The 22,917-nt window shown below is 37.6% G+C and overlaps 1 protein-coding gene across 3 annotated transcripts in view; it reads left to right on the forward strand.

The window, feature by feature from the left end:
• The window catches only part of vipr2 (vasoactive intestinal peptide receptor 2), a 108,139-nt gene extending 93,323 nt beyond the window's left edge, over positions 1-14,816 (forward strand). Inside the window, exons 8-13 of one of the 3 annotated variants that reach the window (XR_010930993.1) lie at positions 1,169-1,229; positions 2,840-2,909; positions 5,104-5,195; positions 5,854-5,936; positions 7,804-7,933; positions 8,070-8,111. Coding sequence is in view for 2 of the 3 variants with exons in the window: in XM_067606692.1 (XP_067462793.1) it covers positions 1,169-1,229; positions 2,840-2,909; positions 5,104-5,195; positions 7,804-7,933; positions 8,070-8,111; positions 10,112-10,285 (569 nt within the window). In the remaining variant the exon portion in view is untranslated. Of the gene's footprint in view, positions 1-1,168; positions 1,230-2,839; positions 2,910-5,103; positions 5,196-5,853; positions 5,937-7,803; positions 7,934-8,069; positions 8,112-9,450; positions 9,516-10,111 lie in introns of those variants that run through there. The other 2 variants (XM_067606692.1, XM_067606694.1) reach the window with 2 other exon arrangements.
• The last annotated feature ends 8,101 nt before the right edge of the window (positions 14,817-22,917 follow it).

The raw sequence follows: 22,917 nt of genomic DNA on the forward strand, positions 1-22,917 counted from the left end.
ATGAAATCAGTATTTTTCATCTTAACATTGAATCAAATTGCTGCATGTAATGTGAAAGGTGTTGCTTAATGTGATGAATTCCTACTGAATTATCATTGAACCTTTTAGCTTCTTAGCCTATTTTAGCTTTGGTTTAACAGCCTACGACACTATCTGCCCAGCGCCAAACAGCTGACCGGCAAATTTAGCAACTAGCTGCTACAGAGCCAGATTGTTTTCTAAAGAGTTGTTGGAAACCAAAACAGAGCTAAAAGGAGACTCACACTTGTCAGGTGGATACTAAAGGTGCTGTCAGATAGCATTGTTTTCAATGGAAATATGACTCTCGTGAATGCACACGTTGGAGTTTATAATGGTCCAACTTTTTCCAACTTGCCACCATGACCACAGAAACTACAGGAAGGAAAACATGAGCTGACTTTACCGGTATCTTTCTCAAATAATACAGATTCTCGCCAGCAAGTCTAAAAGTCTGATCCAGTCTGAGACAATAAAAATCTATGATATTAGTTAGCAAAACTCACTAGCCTATGTATTACTCACCTTTTCCTCTATTTTAAGCTACTGCATGCTTTATTTAGCTTCGTGATGAGAGTGTTCTACACAAACTTGTGGATCGGTCGTAGATGAGAGCCACGGCGGTGACATTCATAACACAGAACATCGACCTTGCTGAGCAGCAGCCGCTGCGGCAACCACCTGCTGTCTGACAGCTCCAAAAGGATGATAATGTTGCTCTGTGTCTGTTGGATGTGTAAATAGAGAACTATTTGTTGTTACAACTTTATAAGATGATAGTGCTGTTTGGCAAAAATTGTGTCTGTCAGCTTGAGCTGTGTTCAGTGTTTAGCTGTCGGGTAAAAATTGATTAATGCAGCTTTAAACAAAGTGAACCTATTGTTGTGTATTGTATTTTCACCTATTACAGGAAGCCTTTGATATACTAAACCTCATGACATGATTTGATGTTCATTAATGTTTTAATGCTAAAGAATTAAGTTGCAAAAGATAATTCAAAATGCAAATATGTGTAATTGTGTGATTCATGTTATGAGCATGCTTGTTTCTTTTATCTAACAGTATTGAGACCAATGTGGTTAAAGTCTGATGATGTTCTATGTTTTCAACAATGAACTGATCTACTGACAAGTGTTGCCTGTGTTTGCAGGAATCCCCACAGTGTTCGTCTTTGCGTGGGTGATGACGAGGATCTATCTGGAGGACACGGGGTGAGTGGCGACAACAACCGACCACTCATCAGCATGGAAACATGATTTGTAATTGTTGTTTTTTTTAACGTCCTTCAAAACATATCACACGGATTAAATTGGATCACATGAATGCGCATGCCACGTGTCGCCTTCAATATTAATAATGATGTGTAATTTGTTTTGCATCAAGTGGATATGTGAGCGTACGTGGTTCCATTCTCCTTCACTCTGTGGTATTGTTTATTAGTTTCTCCTTTATCGTGTGATAGGAGATAGGGAATTTCAATCACATTAGAGAGTGGCACAGAGTGGCATTCAACAGGGACTGTATCTGTTATTTCATCAAGTCCACAAATTGCATTTTATCGATTAGATTCTATCAGCAGACAACCATATGGGAACTCAGCTTTACAGTATATTAAGACAAATATCCCACATGTCAAAGAGCACCTTATTGGATAATTCAGCTAGTGAGATTTGCATGGAGAGGCATTTGAGTCTGGTGCCACAAATCTGCTCGGCTTCTGTTGCACATTATTACAGCTGACACTACAGCTCATTACTGCGAGTCACAGTAAGTGGGCGTATTCTAAAAACGACTCTCTGAAACAACTCTCCAGCAGCAATTACAGAGCAGCAGTCTGATCGCAGAAGACAGCTCCACAGTGTGAGGAAACTGTTTGGAGTATGATAATGAAACTTGAGCTTCAAAGTTCATTTTTAACCTTGGGAATAGTAGTTTGAGAAAGGAGTCTTCAGGAGCTTTCAACAACTGAGCAAACTCCATCCATTGATAAAGACTGTGAGATGCTGTTAAAAGCCCCGGAGAGAGTTAGTAGATGTTGAGTTACGATTATTTGGTCAAAGATGATTTGATTGGTCCACAATTCCAAAAAAATAATAATAATTTGTAGTCAAGTGTCCATTCAAAGGTTGTGCAAATTTTAATTAATTAATTAAAAGTGCGGCAGTCAAAGCTCAAGAAATGTAAAAACATTATGGAAATATGACACTTCTGTTAGTTTTACATATGAATTTGAGGAACGTTACAGTCTCCTCATTGTTTTTTTCTGCCGCTGTTTTTAGTCTTGTCAGTGGAGCGAAAGCTTGAGCGATGTTTAAGTCAAATACTTCAAATATATCATCCATTACACTTTGTCACATTTTGTTTTTATCAAAGCACCAGATTTTCTTCTGTATAGTCTGTGTTTATTTGCCCCAAACAGCCAATGTACCAACTGTGAAGACCAACACAGTGTTGTTGTTGGGACATTGTGAGGTGCTACTGATGCTGCATTGTTTTTTTTTTTAACTATGACAATATACTCAGGATAAAACAACCACACAACCAACGCTCATCTTTGTTCCTGGTGCTCCACTCTATTGGTTCAGGCCATTACGGTGCTGATATCATGAAGTCTGAACATGTCAAATTACTTAAAAATTGCTTTGGGCCAGACTGAGCCTTGCCTTCTAATTTTTCAATATAATTTGAAATGTTTGCATGAGAATCTATTGAGTGGCTTCTTGCTTGGTGCTTCCTCTGCTTGTAACTTATTAGATGCTGTTGTGTACTGCACATATTTTATGTTAAATTGGTTACTTTATGGTTTTTGCTGTGCCTTCAGATGCTGGGAGAGAAATGACAACCCCATACCCAACTCGGTGATCAATGGACCAATCGGATTCTCCATCATGGTAAGTTGAGGTTCATTACCTCTCGTTTCTCTGCAGGTGTTTCCCAAGCTTATCAGAAGCTGCGTTCAAGAAGCATTCAAATGGAAAAATGAAGTATGTTATTAAGGATACATGTGTTGTTGGGAAACATCCAGTGGTCAAACTTTTGATTACCTGAGAACTTTTATCGCTTTTTGCCATAATTGGACTTCTCTTTGTCTTATTATTTGACCTTCCTATTTCCGTTTTTTTTCTTTTTCTTTTTTTATTTGGTGCTATTATACAACCTTTGTAAAGCCATATGGATTCTTTATCCCACCTACTTTATATTTTTTTTGTTTTATGCCTATTTTATTGTTAGTAAATGTAAAAAAACTTTGACTGTGTGCAGGCCAGTAGTTATTTTGTCATGATGTTAAGTTCAGCAGTTAAAATGTCACAACTCATGCATCAACCAAGTATTTCTACAAAACCAAGAGACTCTTGCCACCTTAAGGGACATCCATTCGCAAAAGTCTGTAAGTTATATGCCCAATATTTCCAGCTGAAGTTACTTGAGGTTCATGACCTTTTTGGAAACCTTTTAAACCCTAATGAATTGTTTAATAAATCCACACGCATCAGGGAGCACTCTTTCTGGCATCCAGTAACAGCGAGTGTGTTAGCACCCATGTCTCATGTTATTAACTTCACAGGATTTCCTGCTGAGTGTATTCCTTCTCTCCTGCTGAGTGAAGTCCCTCTGTAAGCTGTTTCAACCTTTAACAGTCTCAGCAAGTTACTCTTAACAGGAGCTGCTGCCAGACATATAAATGTAATTTAATGTGAGTTAAAGTTTAAAAGACTACAAATCCAAAAATAACTGTAAAGTTCATCATCTGGTATATTAAGTTCCAAGTGATTTCCTATAAGTATAAAAAGCTAAATTTCTCTACAATTGGAAGCTATTTTAGCATCTGACCATTTCTAACCCTTGTCCCCCGAAGTTAGTGTTGCTTTGCCTGTCAAGCTTTCCAGTCTGGTACATAATGTAGTTAACCACAGATTAACCATTGAGATTTATGCTAGTTTTTGAAACAATTCACACTGCAGAAAATGTTATCAGCTGTTGCTAGTTAGCAAAGTTAACTGAGTTGTTTAAAACTCTGTCTCGAATGTTTCAGCTGACTTGTGAAAAATGTGAGATATACAAAATACACATTTTATCACTACAATACATGATATCATGCTAAATCAGTCCTACAAGAAATACTAAAAGCTAAAGCTAACAGGTAATCTACACTCTCGCCAGTTTATGATTCATGTATGGTGGGTTTGGCTAGTTAGCCCTAGAATAGTGCGCTTATGGGCATGATGCGGTTCAATTGTGTACTTGTTAAATACATAATACATTACTTGAACAAGAAAAACAATAGTAATTTATGTTTCACTGTGTTCCACTTACACTTGAAGAAAAGCTAACTGATGTGTTTAGCAAAGTCATCTTATTTTAACATCCAAAAATCTCAAAGAGAGCACAGAGCCGCTAACGTTACATAAACTTTGATATGGTACACAAGCCGCTCAGCGGATGTTTCCTGGACCGACTCTTTCTTACCTAACCTGTAATCCCCCAAATCTATCTAGCTAGCTAATAATATGCTAACTTTTGGCCTTGAAAGTAACGCTAGGTTACTAGCTAGGTAGGTAGTAAGCCAGGCAAGCTAAAGTTAGCGGCTTACAGCAGATAACATATTGTTTAATCCAATCTTTATAATTTTGCTCTTGTATTTTTGATTTTTGGTGGGTAAAAATGTTAACAGCAGTTTTCTAAAGTCTTTAACAACAATCACACCTTTTTGGCATGTGGAGCTACAGACCTGCTGTGCCCAGTTATGCTAGTTGATTAGCTTTGACTGGACAATCATTATTTGTGGTGGGTTTTAACAGTCAATTAGCAACTCCAAATAGTAGCACAAAAGTAGCTGTTTCAAACAACTCACAACTTGATTTGTGATACTTCAAAAAAAAGCTGAATAAGGGGAAAAGGTTGAATGTCACTTTTTGGTGGATTAAAAACTCACTTTCTGCTGTTTCTCTCTCTTTATTAACTTTTCATTCATTGCTCTCAGTGGGCAGAGAAACATCTAACACAGCAAAATAAAATCGCCCCTTATGGGTCTCTCAGTCTCCTGAGTTGTTCTGATATTTCTGCTATTTCCTCCCTGTCTCCAAGGTGAACTTTATGCTGTTCATCAGCATCATTCGGATCTTGGTTCAGAAGCTGAGGTGTCCTGACGTGGGTGGCAATGACCAATCACAATACAGGTATCTCACATAGATGTGATGCTTTCTAAACAGCTTGAGCAGCAAAAAGCTTTTTTGTTTTGTTTCGTTTTATAATCCCCATCTCGACACTCTGTACATGTCCTACAAATCTGTTTTTTTTCAGCACGCATGCTAAGAAAGTTAATAAAAGTTGACCAATTCAGTCAACATTCATCTGTCATTAAGCAAAAGCTACACCTGCTCAGTCAGTGTAAGCTGCTGTGGATAAGAGAGTCAGCTAAATGCCCTAAAATCATCTGAGACGCTCAGAACCTTTTTTTATCCCCTCTGTGTTTGCTGTCTGGAGATAAGAGTGACGCTAACGTTCATTCAACAAGACACCGTTTCATGATGCAGCCTTTATAAAATGTAAAGGGGGGCGGAGGGGGCTCTATCCCTCTACAGAGGCACGATTCAGTGTCTGTTTGAGTCTTGGCCCAGTCAGAGGCGGTTTGTTTAATCTTCAGGCAATTTTACCCACCAGTGAAATCTGAGCTGTGCTGAGTTGTCAGGTATTCTCATGTCCTGCTGCCTGCTGGAATCTGAGTTCAGAGGCGAGGGGTGATGAAAAGCCTGAATAAGCCCGGTTTGTTCCGCTGCTGTATCATCTGTTAGTGTAAGTAAAGATTCAGTGTCAGTGCAGTAAAGTTCAGTGTAGATCTGAGCACAGTCGACACCTGGTATGTTGTGATACTGCGAGGGAGGATTTCACCGTCTTCTGCAGGGGTAAAACGATACTACGTGAGTGTTTTTATTATTTGGTTGTATTTACTTTTCCAAAACTGTTTCCCCATTTAGCTCTAGTGGTAAAGCCTGTCGGGTAGTTTTGGTTTTATTTGCCCAGATTATCCACTGCATTCATGTATCCCTTCAGAGCTCAGGTCTCCAATCACAAGACTTCTAACACACCCTAACCCTGAAAATAAAACATTTATTCTGTTTGGGTCTCGTCTAGCTTAATAATTAATAATAATTCTGTTTCTCAGAGGCCTCAAATGCATTTTGTAAAACTGTTAGGAGATGAACAGGAGCCTAAAGCTATCTGCTTTTATCCAAATTTAACACTTTTAAATTGTATTTTAATGTCTTTTTACTTGTGTTGCCTTTATATTCTGTCTCGATGCATTTTATGCTCTATGTGAAGCACTTTGAATTGCCTTGTTGTTGAAATGTGCTATACAAATAAGCTTGCCTTGCCTTTAGTTAGCCTCAAGTTTAAGTAACAGCGAAACAAAGCAGTTTGTTTAAAATTGTCACTGTGTTCAAAAGGACACTGTGAGGAAAGAAAAAAGACAAACATGGATGCTTATTCAGCTATAAAGCTGCTAGCTCGCTTTTCAAAGGCTTTGGACTTTCCATCGATGAAGTAATGGAGATAATGTCAAGTCCGATGCAATGACATACTGTAATTTCCCCCAAAATTACAAACTATAAAGTGATATCATACAGTGATACCATTAAAAAATGGCAGTCCTGAATTGTAAATTAGCTTACTTTTGATGATTAAAGCCAGAGACAACGGGGCTTGATGTTTAACACTGAAATTATTTCATTATAGTCCAGCGATTCAGTCAGTTCTCTTTCAAAGGAGAGCAGTCATCACTGATGCCCTGATAACCAGACCCCTGATTATCCGACTGACAGATGAAAAGAGTCTTTCAACAGTACAGCTCATTGCTGCTGCTGACAGGGAAACGGCTGAATTAGCAGCCAGGTACATGTTGTTACTACTTGGCACTTGTTGAGGAGAAACTGGTGCAGGAGTAGGTGTCTGGGTTGAGAATGACGACTGAACTTGAGCTGAATTCTCTTCCTCCTGCTCCTCACGTCCTCACATCTTTTAATGACTGCTTTGTTTTACTCTGGTTTTTATCTTAACCTACATTAAAAGCAGCTAGTTAGCTGCTTGCAATCTGGCAAAACGCATTGCCACTCAAAAATCTGACCTATCAACATCATCATATGGTCAACAAGATTCACTGACTGCTATTCACTGGATGATCCAGCAAAATAAGGAAGCCTTCTGATTGGGTGGCAGCTACACACCTGACTGTCCCCATAGGAGGAGAGGCACTAAAGCCATGGTGGCACCATGGTATTTGAACAGTGCATGGTGCTAAAAGTATATCTAATAAACCTACCAGGAATTAAATTTTGATGTGTGACTTTCAATACTGTTTTAATTCCATAACTTTAGTCTATTCGAACATAACAGATTTTTTTTTTTTTACACACACAAATAGGTGAAAGTTGAACAGAAATTGTGTGTTGATGCCATTTTGTTCTAAGACAACAAAAACAACAACACAGTACATCTCTGGTCTCAAAGTGCAACACAAAACATATGCAGATATAACCCTAAACAGAGTTAAATAAACAAAACATATAGGCATGTGCTTCCACTGTGCTGCTTAATGGCCCTCCAATGAAAAATCAATAAAAACAACTGGCCCATCACGCTCTGATCACATTATTTTTCATAATCATCAATGGAGAAACACATTTTTTGAGTGTGAATTGTGACTTACAAGAAAAAAAAGACCATTTTGAACATGGTGTTGCACTGTGCTGCAAATAAATGAATTGTTCATGTCTGTTTTTCTCTCAGGAGGTTGGCCAAATCCACTCTCCTGCTGATCCCTCTGTTTGGGATTCATTACGTGGTCTTTGTCTCTCTCAGTGAATCCATCGCAGAAGATTCTAAAATATTTTTTGACTTGGCCCTTGGATCGTTTCAGGTACTATATTTAAAAATTCTCTCCACCTACACTTCTGTTATTGTCATTATCCTTAATGATTTGTGTTAATCTTCATGTTGTGAGTTTAAGATTTAAATGTTGAATTACTCCTGATGATTTTGTTGTTTTGTTTCAGGGATTGGTGGTTGCCATTCTGTACTGTTTCCTAAACAGTGAGGTAAGCTCTCACTCTATGAAATGACATAACACTGTACAGTATATAGTATTTATAAATGTGTACAAATTCGATCAGGACTGAGTGCTGCACTTCCAATTAACCACCGTTTGAATAAAACATCCTTGTTTTTTTTAGTATTTGATTTTGGGGAGGAAAAATTAATAACGCTCTTAAAAATATCCCCATAAATGCATCTGCTGTCAGTCGATAACATGCTTATTTTAAAATACAGTTTAATTTAAGTGTAGTCTTTAGCTGAAACATTTGATAAGCAGTAAATTATTTTGGCAATTTGTTTCGTTGGAGCTGGAAGTTGTCAGTGTGTCGTAAAAGATTTTTTTTTTTCATTAAAAACATTCATAATTATCCTAACAGCGGTGCCAACTAAGCAGACTGCGACGCACCAGGGGCAGATTTGAAAACTGGCATTTTGTTTCAAAATTGGCTTTACCCTGCTTGTAATATTTCTGCTGCTCCCTGTGTTCTGCAAATGCAAGCATTTAACAGATTGAGAATAAAACACCATAAATATGTCTTCAAGTAAAATCTGACCAGGGAACTTTCCAATCATCTCAAAGCAGTTAATCACATTTATTATCCTCATTTGATCTGATAACAAATCACAGAATGAAACAAGTAAAAACTAGAAGGCACCACATCATTAATATACAACGAGAAGATCAAACTATATGATGAAAAAAATAAGCAGGAAACGTATAAACTGGATAGAACACATACAAGTAATTATTACTGATTGATTACTGCTTAAACACTGTGTGCGGATGGTACTGTAGTTAAAGTGTGTGTGTACAAAGTCCATTGAAACACGAGACCGGACACGAAAAGATGCCTCGAATTGTTGAAAATGTTTCAACCTCCTTGGAAAATGCAAGTATCTCAGGGCTTGATGATTCCACTTTATACACTCCACAGACTGCAATTAACGCAAGGAGAGAATCTGCATTCGATCTGACCACATTCAGAGTTTGTGTTAGTATTTGAGCTTCTGCAGAGAAAACTCTCTTCTTCATCTGTTCTAATTTGTGACTAAAACTGTCTGATACTTTGTCCATCCTCTGTTTACTCCAAACAAACCAGAAACGTAAAACTGCATCAGCCACTGTGAGATAATTTCTGTGAAAAAGAGACAAAGTCCTTTTTTAGACCAAATTAATGAACTTACTGTGAGTTCAGACAGAATGCGAAGAAAACTGTAGAGGCTACGTGACTGCATACAAAGTCAAAACATTCAGAGGCTAAATTCACCCAGGGCAGGTGAATTGATGCATCTGCGTGACTAAAATTAAAACTTAAGTGAAAAATTTGTATATCTTTATAGTCTGCTTCATAAATGTACAGACACAAGAGGAAAAAAGAGAATGACTGGAGGGAAAGGAGTTTCTGATGAGTTCTGAGTTTAGTCTTATCTGAAGATAAACACATACTCAGTTTGTTACTAGCTAGCTGCAGCTAACATACACTTTGCTGTTTAGGGTGCAAAACCTTGTCTGCTTTGCTTTTTCACAACTTTAGGAAGTGGTTAAATCTTGTGATGTAAAATCAGACTACACAATATCAGACTGATAATGGCCCAACTCAAAAAGTGGGTGTCAGGCATGACAGATGTTTGTTTTATTCCATGTAGTGTGTCATAGTGGAGACAACCAACCAGCATCTGGGACACCCGATGACACTGGTTTTGAAAACTTTATATTTAAATGGTTTATAGCTGTCACTCTCTCTGTTTAAGAGTGTTTTTTTAAACACATATCTCAGTAAATACATAATTGCGTCCACTAATATTTTGTCTCACTGTTTCGGTGAGGTGTTTCTATTAATCATTCCATACAATGATCTGTATTCAAATAAATGAACCATTTACAGCATAACTGCAGGTGTACGAGTGGTTCAGTGCTTCGGGAACCTTTGTTTCCACCAAAGTCACTTACACAAATGACTTCAATTTTTAAAATTATTTGTTTATTTATCTATTTTTGCAGGTTCAAGGTGAGCTAAAGAGAAAGTGGCGGAGCATGTGTCTTAACTGCCGCCTGAGCAGAGATCACCACTTTAACAACACCTTCGCCTCCAGGAACGGTTCTGACCACATGGTGCAGTTTCATCGCAACTCCCGAACCCAGTCCATCCTGCAGTCAGAGACCACCGTGCTGTGAGGCCCCGAGGCATCCTTGAAGTTAAAAACAAAAACAAATACAGTCTCCAGGTTGACCTGGGTCGAATAGTTTTACTTAATGAATGAAGTACCACATGGGTGGGACCTGCACATTGTTTCAGAGCAGATTTTGGTTTCAGCTTTACAAATTTCTGTGAGCCCTCATAATGTCCCTTAAGTGAACCTAAAGCGGGTCTGGTCTGTATCTATGAAGGGTGCTTGTGTTTGCTGCCAACAAAGAGCTGTTTTTATGTTCACTGGCTGTGTGAACAGAGAAAGTACAGATCTTGTCGGCTAACTTTGCAACATCTGCAGCTTGACATGTTTAGGTCAGTTTTACCTGATGTATGACATGTAGGTATTTGACTTATGTATGTTATATACATTACATTCAATATTTATAAAAAAAAAAATATGTATGATAAACAGTGCCATTCTTCTCTCCATGGTTTGCTGTAGACTTTAGACTGGACCAGAGTTGCACTCCTTGTTATCTCCACAACAAAAAAAGGTACAAGATTACTGTATTTGGTATACAGAAATATTTAAAAAGAAATATACAGCATACTTAAGATAGTAAATGGCTCACAGACTCGAAAGTGAAACATAAGACTGCAATCAAAAAGCTGTCTGTTACAAGACTTAATGCTTATAAACGGCAGCTATATCACATGGGTGACATTCAAAAGTTAAGATAGAAAATAACTAATATTATAAAGTCTAGTACATTAGCTACCAAGGGAAACCTAGCAGAACTATTATATGTAAGTACACTAGTATTCACACCTTGTGCATGCTGCAGTCATTAATGAAGACAAAGGTCAGGTTGATACAACTTGAAAGACTTTTTGGCTGCAACCACCAACATTCAACTCTAACAAGCAGCAGAACTTTGGCTTTGCTTCTCAAAGTATGGTTACTTCTCCAATCTGTCACAGGGCTGCCAAGTTTTGAGTTCAGCTTGGAGTGAGATTTGCTCCTGGTGGGATTGGGGGAGGGGTGGGAGGTGGTCAACTGACCCACTCGACCTCTCTCTGGCCTCATGGACCACCATTTTCATAAGACTTTTTGGTTTGCTAATTTGTGTTAAGATCTATGCTCTAATAATATCTGAATAAATTATCATCTTAATACAGTCCCAGAAACAGAGAAAATAATGGTAGAAAAATGAATACAATACACAGTATGAACAAGAACAAACAGCAGGGATAAATCTGGAACAGTCAAATTGTATAATTACTTTGATACCTGCGACCTCAACACTATGATTTCATGGTTTATGTACGCCCCATAGAGATAAGAAATTCTTGAATGATGAAGGTTACCAGCTGAATATTGAACCATCCATGGCTCAACAGTATATCGCAAGAAAGTTTCAGAGCGATAGAGACACAGACACATTACAGGATAATAGATTTGTGTATATTTCTCACTTTCCCCCTGATGGTCTGAATAACTCGCTGCTGCACTGTGCTGCTCTGTCTTCTCTGTCTGTGCGCTATCAGTGTCCTCTTTTTGCACCGCAACATTATCTGTTATGAATATGTTTTTCACTGCGTGAGAAAATGGACGTGTGGCGTGAGAGCGTGTGAAAAGTGTCAATGAGTCTCATGGTCAATGTATCAGACTTGGCAGCCCTGCTGTCAACACCAGTTGTGTGTGGTAAGTTGCCTAAAAGTTAATGGTTTTCAAACCATGTTTTTCCAGCCTAATAGCAGCAGCAGCTTTTTTGTTACAGACATGTAGTAAAAAGTGAAACTTAATCAGTTGTATCATGTATTTTGTGGTGCCGTGTCCACACCTCTGATACTTGAAGCTGGTAGAATGATTCACAAATGCATTTTGACCCAGGTCAGCACAGAAGTTGTCTGGATTTATGGTAAGAAAAAGTAAAACACTGGTAAAAGCAGGGTTGTTTTGTATCGATTCAGAACCTAAACTGTTCTGACAAACTGCATCATTTTTAATGTATTGCAATGTATAATAATTAATGTATGCATTTTATGAACTAATGTCATTGAGAAGTGTTGTGCATGCTCCAAACCCTTTATCTGTGCTATGATAGATTTGAGATGTGCTCAGTGATCTGTTGATGAAACAATGCAGGTGCTCAGATGGCAGATTTCATTTAATGAAAAGGGACGATGAAGCCCACCAGGAACTTCTGTTGAAATTGGTTGCTTGATTTGTTGACAAGTTCGATACGACCGCAGCAGTTTCCATATCCAAACTATACAGCTCCAGCTTTGCTGAGCTTGAGAGAGTCTGGCTAGGACAGAAAAGTATTTATTAAACACACTTGTAATGTACAATTTGAGTAGAACGGAGGTTTCTCAGTGGGAAGCCAGTGAGGGATTACGTCACTAAATGTAAATATATACGCTTTTCATGTTTTTTGAGACACTACACACATAATGATTAAACAAATTCATAAATTAAAGTCTTGACATGGAGGTTTGCACAGAGCTCATGTAGAGATTATGAACACTCCCACCTACTACGCTGTTTTCTGTTGAAAATCCTCTTTTCCTCATCCTACAGGGAGAACAATACACATGTAGCCATTGAGGAATTTTTTTAATCTGAAGAAACACAAATACTCTTGAGGACTTGAACTGAAAACAGATATTGCTGAAAAACGTTCAAACAATTTCAGCTTGAGGTGGTGGGAATTTGAAGTGGATGAAACATTAGAGATCCCTCTCCAGATATTGGCACAGCCATAGTGTTATTTTTCCCAGAATGAACCATCTATAGCCCTCACAGTATGTTAAAGGTGTGTTGGGCAGATTTGAAGTTGGGAATGTTAATTAATGTTATTGAGGTTACACCTTACTTTTAGTCCCCCTATTTAGCATTTATAAGCAGTATAATAACATTTAATAAATTGTTGCTAACACACTACAATGTACTGATTTAAGAACATTTTAAGTGCTTATTAATGTAAAGTATTTGCCAGTAATTACAGCTTCTCCTACGAAGACATTTTATATTATCACAACTGTGTTTTAGTATATTGTCATTCATGATCTGTTCAGCCTCCCCATTTGGATGCCCACAGGAGGAGTTATAGTTGTTGACTAACACGTTAATAATAAACACTTATATCTGCTTATAACTTCATTATAGTGTGTTAAAAGCAATTGATTAAATGTTAGTATACAGCTTATAAATGTTAAAAAGAAGGACTAAAGTGTTGCTGTTATGCTTTTTTTTTTTTTACAGTCAAAGTGGCAATGGGAGGATTTTTTAAATACAGTTTTTCTGTGTTTTGCCTATTAGACAGCTAAACATCTCAAACTGTTCAACACAGAGTGAAAGGTTAAGTCCCAAGCAGTACAAGAACTTTTCCTTTTTTTGGTGAAAATAGTGCCTTCATGTGGCTAACTTAATTTTCCAATCACAACCAGAAAGTCAGGTAATATTCTTCTAATAGTGCTTAAGTGCAACACAATTCTACTACGAAATCACTGATATTTAAATTGGTTTATTGTGAACAGTCTACTTCAAACATGACAGTCACCAGTTAAAACAGAAGTGGCTGGTGGTCACAGGTTCTTAACAGTAAATAATAATCCTTTTGCTAATGAATGGCAATAGTGTTGATTTTACTCATGCAGCAAGTGTTACGCAGAAGTTGCATGATATTCTCAGTGTTTGCCTTTTTCATTGATGTTGGTCAATGGCTGTCAATGTGTCATTTTCTTGTAGAATCTAATGTAAATTTTGTCAAGAGAAGACAAAAAAAGGAAACACTTGCTTTTTGTGGCGTGCTATATTTTTCTTATACATGTTGTATTTAATTGTCGCCACAAGACAAAATATTCTGGTGACACTTTGCTTAAGGCATACAGAAAACTATGTTTATTTGTGCAATCACATTTCGAAAAACATACTACTGATTGTTGATCTTTCATTACCTGTAAAACAATACTCTGCCCTGTTACGGTTTTTGCTGAACAAGGATTAAAGCCACTTCCTGCCCTGTAAAAGTGCCATAATTTGTTTAATACTGAGCTGTCAGCAATTTTGTAAGAGTAGGTTAACCTTAAACGTAACAATGACAAACAATCTTTTTTTAATATGGCACTCTAAACCAAACCAGCTTTCTAATATATAACAGTAAAGCCAGACCCAACTGTGCCTTAAAATATATTATTAAACAAAAGTCTAAACCAAACATCAAGAAAAAATTGTTTTCTGGTTGTTGTCTAGAAAGTGGTCAATAAAATTTTGCTTTTGTTTTTGCTAAATCTGAGCAACGTTAATGTTGTTGAGGGTCTTGGAATCTCCTGGTTTGATAGATACAGCTGAGTATCATCTGCATAACGATGAATATTATTATGCCCGTAGATGATGTCCCCACTCCTGTTTAAGAAACAAGTAATGTAAACAAGTAATGCAGGAACACAAGACTGAATGTACAGTAATTGTAAAAAGCCATTTGACAGGTATGCTATAACCATACATCACCAGTAGAGTGCGCTGAAGTGCCACTGCTGATTAGCTCAGCAAAAATGGACAATTCAATACTGGTATTTTTTTTTATTTTCATTCTCAATTAATCAGCTGTTTTCTCCATCAATCATTGGGCCTATAAAATCTCAGAAAATTGTGAAAAATGTTGATTTTCCCTGAAATGAAGCTAATGGCTTCAAATTGCCAAGGATTTTCAATTTACTATTATAGAAGACAAAAGAAAACCAGCAAATGGCCTGCTTTTTAAAGACCCTGTCAAACCAGTCAACATAAAAAACAAATGCATTCATTTACAAAGCTTAACACTAGAACCACCAGGGGTCACTAAATACCTAAAACCACCAACGGGTAAAATTTACCCATGCAACTGGCTACCACATTTCTAATACTAAAAATGTACTCATTGTATTAAGGCATCGTCTTCACAAAGGAATGTCTTAAGTCACAAAATGAGTTTGTTTAGTCATCACCTGTGTTTTGGTCCTGTTGTCTTATAATCTATCTTTAAGAACACTAATCGCTTTGCATGGCCGTCAGTATTTCAGTCTAAAATGACATTGTGACACTGTAACTGTGAAAAAGTATTAGAAGAAAATATTTGCATATTTGGGTGGTGTGATATTATTATAAAACTGAATGTATTTCATATAGGGGTAAATTTTACCCGGTGGCAGTTATAGGTATAAATGCCCGTGTTTTAAATCTGGATTTATCTTCACAATAGGGGGATGCTACACAACATTATTTTAGAAAAAGACTTGAATATTTTATTAAAACATAGTAACATACAATTGAAAAAATGACATCCGTGGCGGTTCTAGTGTTAAAAAGAAGTTACCAGGTAAAAGACAAAAATCATGCAAATATTAAATATTTTAACCCAACGCAGCTGTACGTATGCCTTAAGAAAAGTGTTACCACATATGCTTCAAACAGGATGTCACCATGTTATTCAGTGTATCATAAGACGTTTACATGACTATATGTGTTTCAGAGTATACAAACACTGAAGACCATATATGATGTACATAGTGTTGGTTTGTCGAGTGATTTCATATTTAATGTTGGCTGACATGATGTTGAGTATCATGTCTTTATTGAACACATGTATTTGTAAAGAGACACCATGAATGTCATGCAAAAGATGATTGATAAAGGCTATCTTTGTAAGCATTGTACTGTGTGAATGTAACTCTTTAGAACTTGGCATTTTTATACTTTTATGTTAAAGATGCAGAGCTTTTAGAAGCCCATCTTACTCAATGCTCACTAACATTTCTTGGTAATTGAGTCCCAAACAATTCAAAGTTAAATCTTGCTGACACTTGGGGTGGGGTTTCTTAAAAATCTCACGTGAGAGTCCACATTGTCAAAATCAGCCATGACTCTGAAAATCTTTTAGATAAAATGAAGCTATGCTTTCTGTACTCCAATACAACAAACTCTTCCCGGCACTCCTCTCTCCAACTCTCTCTGTCATATTTCCACCATTGTCTTCCTGCAACAACTCAACTCTTGTGAGATTTCAGAGTGAGACTTCTCCTTGAGCGAGACTTAATTAGACACAATAACAAACATACCAGATCAAGCAAAAGGTAAACAAAAAAGTTTTATTTCTCTGTATGGTCCTTTCCATAATGTTGTCAGACACTTATAAAAACAATTTAAGCCTGTCAGGGGCAAAAACAAGCACTTTTAGTGGACGTACATTGACAAGGCACAATTGCCCCAAAGGATTACATTGCAGTCCTGTTTGGGGCTGCCAGCTGAAGCGAAAGATGGGAAAACAGGGTCCAGGTTGAAAAATCCCAAAATTTCCTTTTTAATTAGTGCCAAGTTGAGTACATGAGCTTTTACAGTTGTAATTATGACTTGAATGTTGATGTGAACTGTAATTAAAGGGCAGGGACTGGTAATTACAGTATTTACTCCCACATGATGTGAATACAGCATAAAACCCTGTACCCCCACAATCTACCCACAAAGGTGTTTTCACTTACTTTGCCTGATTGGACCTCTTCACAGGACTGTGTAGGTGTGGACAGACTTTGCTTATTTTATACTTCCGTCACTTTCCCGTTACACCTGTTAGTGCATAAACTCTCACTCTCACTATAAAGGCGTCTTGTGTATTTGTGTAAGTTTATTGCATGTCACACTGTGCAAGATGGGTCGAATAAAATTTTGGTCGCAATCTGTGACAGATATGTGCAATACCAATGAAATACATGTCAGATTGTGTCATGAATGTGTGATGAATTTTAGCACTATGATGTAAAGAGAAAAAAAGTATATGAAATCATGTTTTGAAAATGCAGCAAAGCAGGGTATATTATCACAAACTTCTTTACACTCTGCTTCTACCGTTTTGGTTTTTTCCAAAAATGCTACTTACAAAATATCACACGTCATTTTATATCGTATTGTGATTGGTTGGTTTGTAGACATGGATTGTAGTTGCAGTCACATTGTAAGAATTTGGTCCTAAATTTCAGACACTGTCAGAATTTTGATGTAGGCTGTCTTTGGTCACTAAATTTCAAAATTGTCCATTGATGAATGTGTCTGACCACCATTTTGGATTGATGCCAACACATTTCTCTCACGATTATTGACTTTAATCTCTGACAGCCCAAAATCACCTGGTATAAAGGCGCCTTTAGGCGATCAGACGTACCTGAAAACACCTGGGCGGGTGTGTAGGCTGTATATCCTCAAGTCATCGCTGTATATACTGTATGTTAGGTAGGCTGAGGAGAGAATAGTACTGTCACATCATACAGCTTGTTTGATGTGTTTCTCTTGCTTTTCTTGCCCCCCTAAAAAGGTCAGATGTCAGCTAGCTGTATTGTTTTGTCACAACTCTTCATCCCATTTTGCATCCTGCTCCTGAATGATGTTCTGCACATGATTGAATATTTATTAATAAAGACAAAGGTTTTTCTGAATGACTGGAGAGCAAAAAAAAAAACATTATTATCAAATGATTAACATTTGCAATGTGCCGCCTCCTTACATCACCCTGTCCATCAAATGTCCTCCAGTCCTTTTAACTGCTCTCTAATTAAGCTGCTTTCACTCGTCAGATAAGACTGTGAGCAATGGACTGCAATCTGTCTGACTTCAATGTGTTCTTACAACTGCCACTGCAGCAGGGATTACAGACACACACACACACACACACACTCTGCCCGGACAAAACACAAGTTGGATTTTAATGAAGAGCATAATTGATTGCAGTTTCAGTGTCTCGAGTCTGTACGTTCTTTCACAAAATCATGTGCATCAAAAGATTATGAGATAAAAGAGATCTCATTAGACGACATTCCTCATCAGATTCAGATCAACTTTATTATCCCACATAGAGAAATTCATTTGGTGCAGTGTTCCAGACATAAGGACACCATAAAATCCACAGTAACAACAATAGACTACACAATATGAACACAAATAATCACAATAAAACACATTTGATCACATTAGGACAGAATGAGACAATAAAGTCAAATAAGATTATATTTGTAGATTTTTGACAAGGTCTACACAAAGATGTAATGCAGTGCAATACTTCAGTGTATGTTTGTCTTCATTCCAAATGCAAATTATTCCTTTTTTTTTGTGACATTTTATGTTTTCAAAAGCAAATTGTGACCTATGAGAAACAGAATATGTTTAGTAAAAGTAATACTAATCAATGATAATTTATTGCAGTGTACTGCGGTTTGACACTGGGGTTACTGGTAGCAATGAAAAAGAACTCCACGACTTTAATGAGAAAATTAAAATCTGCACCTTGTTAGGATTGCTTTAAATGCTTAAAATTCAGCAGTCGTAGCTGTTTTAAGAATTTGTAGACGCTAATGAGTGAGCTGATTTAATACCGCAATTAAAGAAAAATAATAAATTATGCTGGTAGCAAATTCTAATAAACAAAACTACAAATTTGAAAATATATCATGCCTGGCAATCAAGATGTACTGCTGCTTACATTTATCAACTCAGTGAAATTCTAATGAACCAAAACCATGAATACAATATGTGTTGTTAAGCCTCCTGTTGAAAGGTCACGTTCTAAAGGCATCTATGCTTTCTTCCTTCTTCATATGTTACTTTCTTTTTACTTTTCCACAGACCACTTGCTGAAAATAAGACAATAATTTATTCTGGAAATAAAGTTTGAAAAAGTTTGGGTTGTCTTATATTCGAGAACTAGACAATTATATGTTGACAACATCAGATAGTCTCTTACAAGCTGGTGTGACACCAGCATTCCATTATGTTTTTAGCGTCTGCAAGTAAGTTTATAGTGAGTCTTTAGAGTCATTCAACCTTTAAAGTGTTTCATTAGCTCAGTTTAACCTGCAGGAGTGTCTGAAGACTTTTGAGACATGTTTTTCCACCAAGGAGGAAATAAATTATGGTTGAATGAGTCCAAAGTGCCCTGTGATGTTTTCACTATAGAGACAGACTGACTGTCAAAGATGTGAGGAGCTCAATAATAATAATAACTGTCAGAGAAAATGACTTTTTCGCAGCTTCCAACACCCTGACAGGAGAGAGTATGACTATGTGACTGATAGAAAAGGTACATAAATATAGGACTATGCTTTAATGGTATTATTTCACTTTTACGAGAGAAAAGTCTTCAAGCTTCTCCTTGGATTAATAGTATCGCTGGAAAACTTTCCCAACAGGACAAGTGTGACAGTGTGTCCAAAAACAGGTGCTGGAAAAGGGGGAGTCATCTTATAGTCACGCTGATATGGTAGCTGCACTTGGGAGGAGTTTATTAGATTATGAGTGAATCTCAGAGAGATGGATTGTTTTACACCTTTTCTACATCTGGCTAGAATGTGTCTTAAATCATCTCCTGAGGAGGTTTCACTAATGGGATTTCAGTCCGTCTCAAAGTCTGTGTTCAGACGGACAACACAATACAACTGTCGTCGTTGTTGGCACAGTACAGTGGTTGTTGCTACTCAGGGGCTCGGGGAAGAAAAGTTGAACCTGGCTCAACTTTTTCTGCAACACAACGCAATAATGTCGGCCAATCAAGTCGACATTCCTTGTAGTTTTCTTTATAATATGAACATTGTACTTTGCAATCGTCATGAAGAACTTTCCTGTCTCAGTGTAAATTGGGTAATAGATTCTTGCAAGTATGTTATATCCTATAATGCTGAAATGCCCTTGAGCCACGCGCTGCACCATAACAGCTGCAGAAATCCAGCTGCACTGACAACTACATGCATGTATTTAGGAGATATAACAGACTATATTGTTTCCCCCTGGTGCAGTAACAGTAACATGGTAGTGACACAACACACAGTATAATTATTGCATGAAAGCTGTATTATTTAATGATCTAAACACTCAGTGTGGTTGCTGTTGGCAGTAAAAAAAAGTGGTTAATTTTAAGAGTCTGAATTAAAGGAGTGTGCAAGGAAGAACAGGGTGGTTAGTAAGCATGAGCGTTGTGTCTAAAGCGACAAAGAAAAGTGCTCCACTTACAGTCCATCAGCTCAAACTTCTTCAACAGAAACTCCAAAGAAAAAGACGCCAAAGTGACACTCAAACTGACTGAGTAACGCTCAGCAGCAGAGATGTAAAACACAATAAAAAAAACATACTATCGTGGTTCACAGCTTCTTAGTTTTTTCCACATTTTTCTTAATCTTCCTCCTCTCTCATGTCCTTTCTACATGTCAGCTTTGTCCTCGGGGCTGCCCGGCCCGGAGGTGGCAAGCTGGATGCTCAGTCATCTCTGAGAAGACGCGCTGCCTTGATCGGAGCTGACAGAGCGACTTGAGGCAAAGACGCCGCTAATTGGGAGGGAGAAGGCAGGATGGGTGAGGGGTCCGTGTTAGGGCGATGACTGAGCAATTGGCTACACATCGCTGGTTGCTATTTGTGGAAACCAAAGTCGTCCAGAGGGGGAAACTGATTCTTTACTGCAATGTCTTAAGCAGCCAATAGTAGAAACAGAGAAAGCCGACGGTGTTGAGCAAAGCTGTGCTGTGATTCTGATTCTTGCCCTGAGACAAGAAATGATAATAGAGAGTAGACGATGAAATTCAGAAACCTTCAACCCTTGAGGCATTTCACTGAACTGTGACTGAGACTTACAAGTTCTGCAACTACACAGTCTCAGCTCTTGTGTTATATAGCCTGACTTTTATTGCTTTCAAATTTATTCAAAGAGAAGACCACTCAATTCAATAGCTATTACCAGCCAGTACTATAAACCAGCAACATGTGTGCAGTTTTTACACACATAAATTTATTCTAGACCATATGCCTCACTGGAAATCTAGTTAACAAAGTGCCTACAGATGTTTACATATGATGGGATAATCAGGCTACTGTCTTAATATTTCATGATTAGCCTACCAAAAGGTGAGACACCAAGAATACTCAAGACTCTCAATAGTGCTATACTCAGAAACAAGTGCTGTTCAGATGATCTTCAAGCATCCAAAACTTTCAAACCCAATCTAAAACAGCTCTGTGTAAAACCAAACCAGACATGAATAAACTGTCAACAACAGAAACTCCATCAGAAAGCGAGAACCGTTGCGAATTAGTCTCTTCAAGTCTCTTCATGTTTGTATTCACTGCTGAACCACTAGATCGCCTCTGTGATGGCTGTGATAGACAGATGGTGTGGTTTCCCAGAAGAGGCGTGAGGAGTGTGACCGAAATCTGAATGAAGTTGTGAACAAGTGCTGCTCAAAGACAGAGCTGATTAACAGTTTCTTGTGGATCATATAGTGTCTTTGCTTATCCCATTTTTTGTTTGATTTTGGATATGAGATTAAACTGTGTATGTGAGATAAAGTGCTAACTTTCAGATGAACCCCCTTTTAATATATATTTGCTCAATTTTGGGGTATTTAGAGGACAGGGTCACAATTTTTCTTACCTTGTCCATTAGGAGATCCCTCTATAATGCACTTACAATGTAAGTGATGGGGGACAAAATCCACAGTCCTCCTTCTGTGCAAAAATGTATTTAAAAGTTTATCTGAAGCTAATATGAAGCATCAGCCGTCCAAATTAGTCAAATCAAGTAGATATCTTTCAACGTTAGTCTTTTTAGTGCCAAAGTCCCTCTTTTTGTTACTATACTTCCACCACAGCTCAACAGAGAAACACAAAGAGAGAATTTGACACTAAAAAGACTGTAAATGTGTCAGATATCTACTTGATATGACTAACTCAGACTGCTGAAGACTCAGATAAGCTTCAGATCAACTTTTAAATGCATTTTTGCTCCCATCGCTTACACTGAAAGCACATTTGAAGGAGATTTTTTAATATCCAGTATGAACAGAACATGAATGATTACAGCGAGGAAAAACCTCTTTCTGTGTTCATTTGGACGCCTGACTGTTGTTTTAAGACAGATTTGTAAAAATGTCTTTTAAACATATTGGTCAGAATAAAATAACATTTTAATAAGACATAACATTCATGTTTGTTTGCAGATACTTTGTAGTCGTTGAATGTCTTCAGGCTCTTGGTATCTTCCTTGGTGTTACTCTGCTTGGCCGATAACAGCCATTTTCTTTCTTGTTTCTGGGCCTTTTCTGGTCTTTAGCAGTGAAACACATGATCAGTTGAATTGAGTTTCAGTTGACTGTCATTGCAAATCAAGACCATTTCACTGTTCAAGCATGAAAAAGACTCCTTGCTTTGCTTTGTCTGTGTGTTTAAGATCATCGTTCTGCTGTGTTGTCCCAAAACTGGGGGAACAAGTTTTTTTTTTTTTAAAGGCTGTCTAACTGTTCACCAGATATAAAAGCTGAAAGTCAGCACTTTAACCTCACATGAATACTCTCAGATTAAATCTGCTTGAGTGCAGAACCCCAATGAAAAATGTGTCACTTTCCTACGACATAAAGGCTGCACTGTAATTCCAAACTTCATGTATAATATCATTTTCTCAGGGAGATTCTTCACTGAACACATCACATGGAATCTCCCGTGGCCACATTTCAAACAACATGTTTTTTAATGAGCAGTCGGTGAACTAGTGAGAAACAAATCAGTAAGCATGAAGAGTCGGATGCCTCCAGCTATCTGGTTGCTCCATCTGTCAGCGACAAACATCTGCTCACCAGCGACTTTCATCTCAGGAACATCATGGTCACT

Source organism: Thunnus thynnus, chromosome 12, assembly GCF_963924715.1.
Source record: "Thunnus thynnus chromosome 12, fThuThy2.1, whole genome shotgun sequence".
NCBI classification, from domain to species: domain Eukaryota; kingdom Metazoa; phylum Chordata; class Actinopteri; order Scombriformes; family Scombridae; genus Thunnus; species Thunnus thynnus.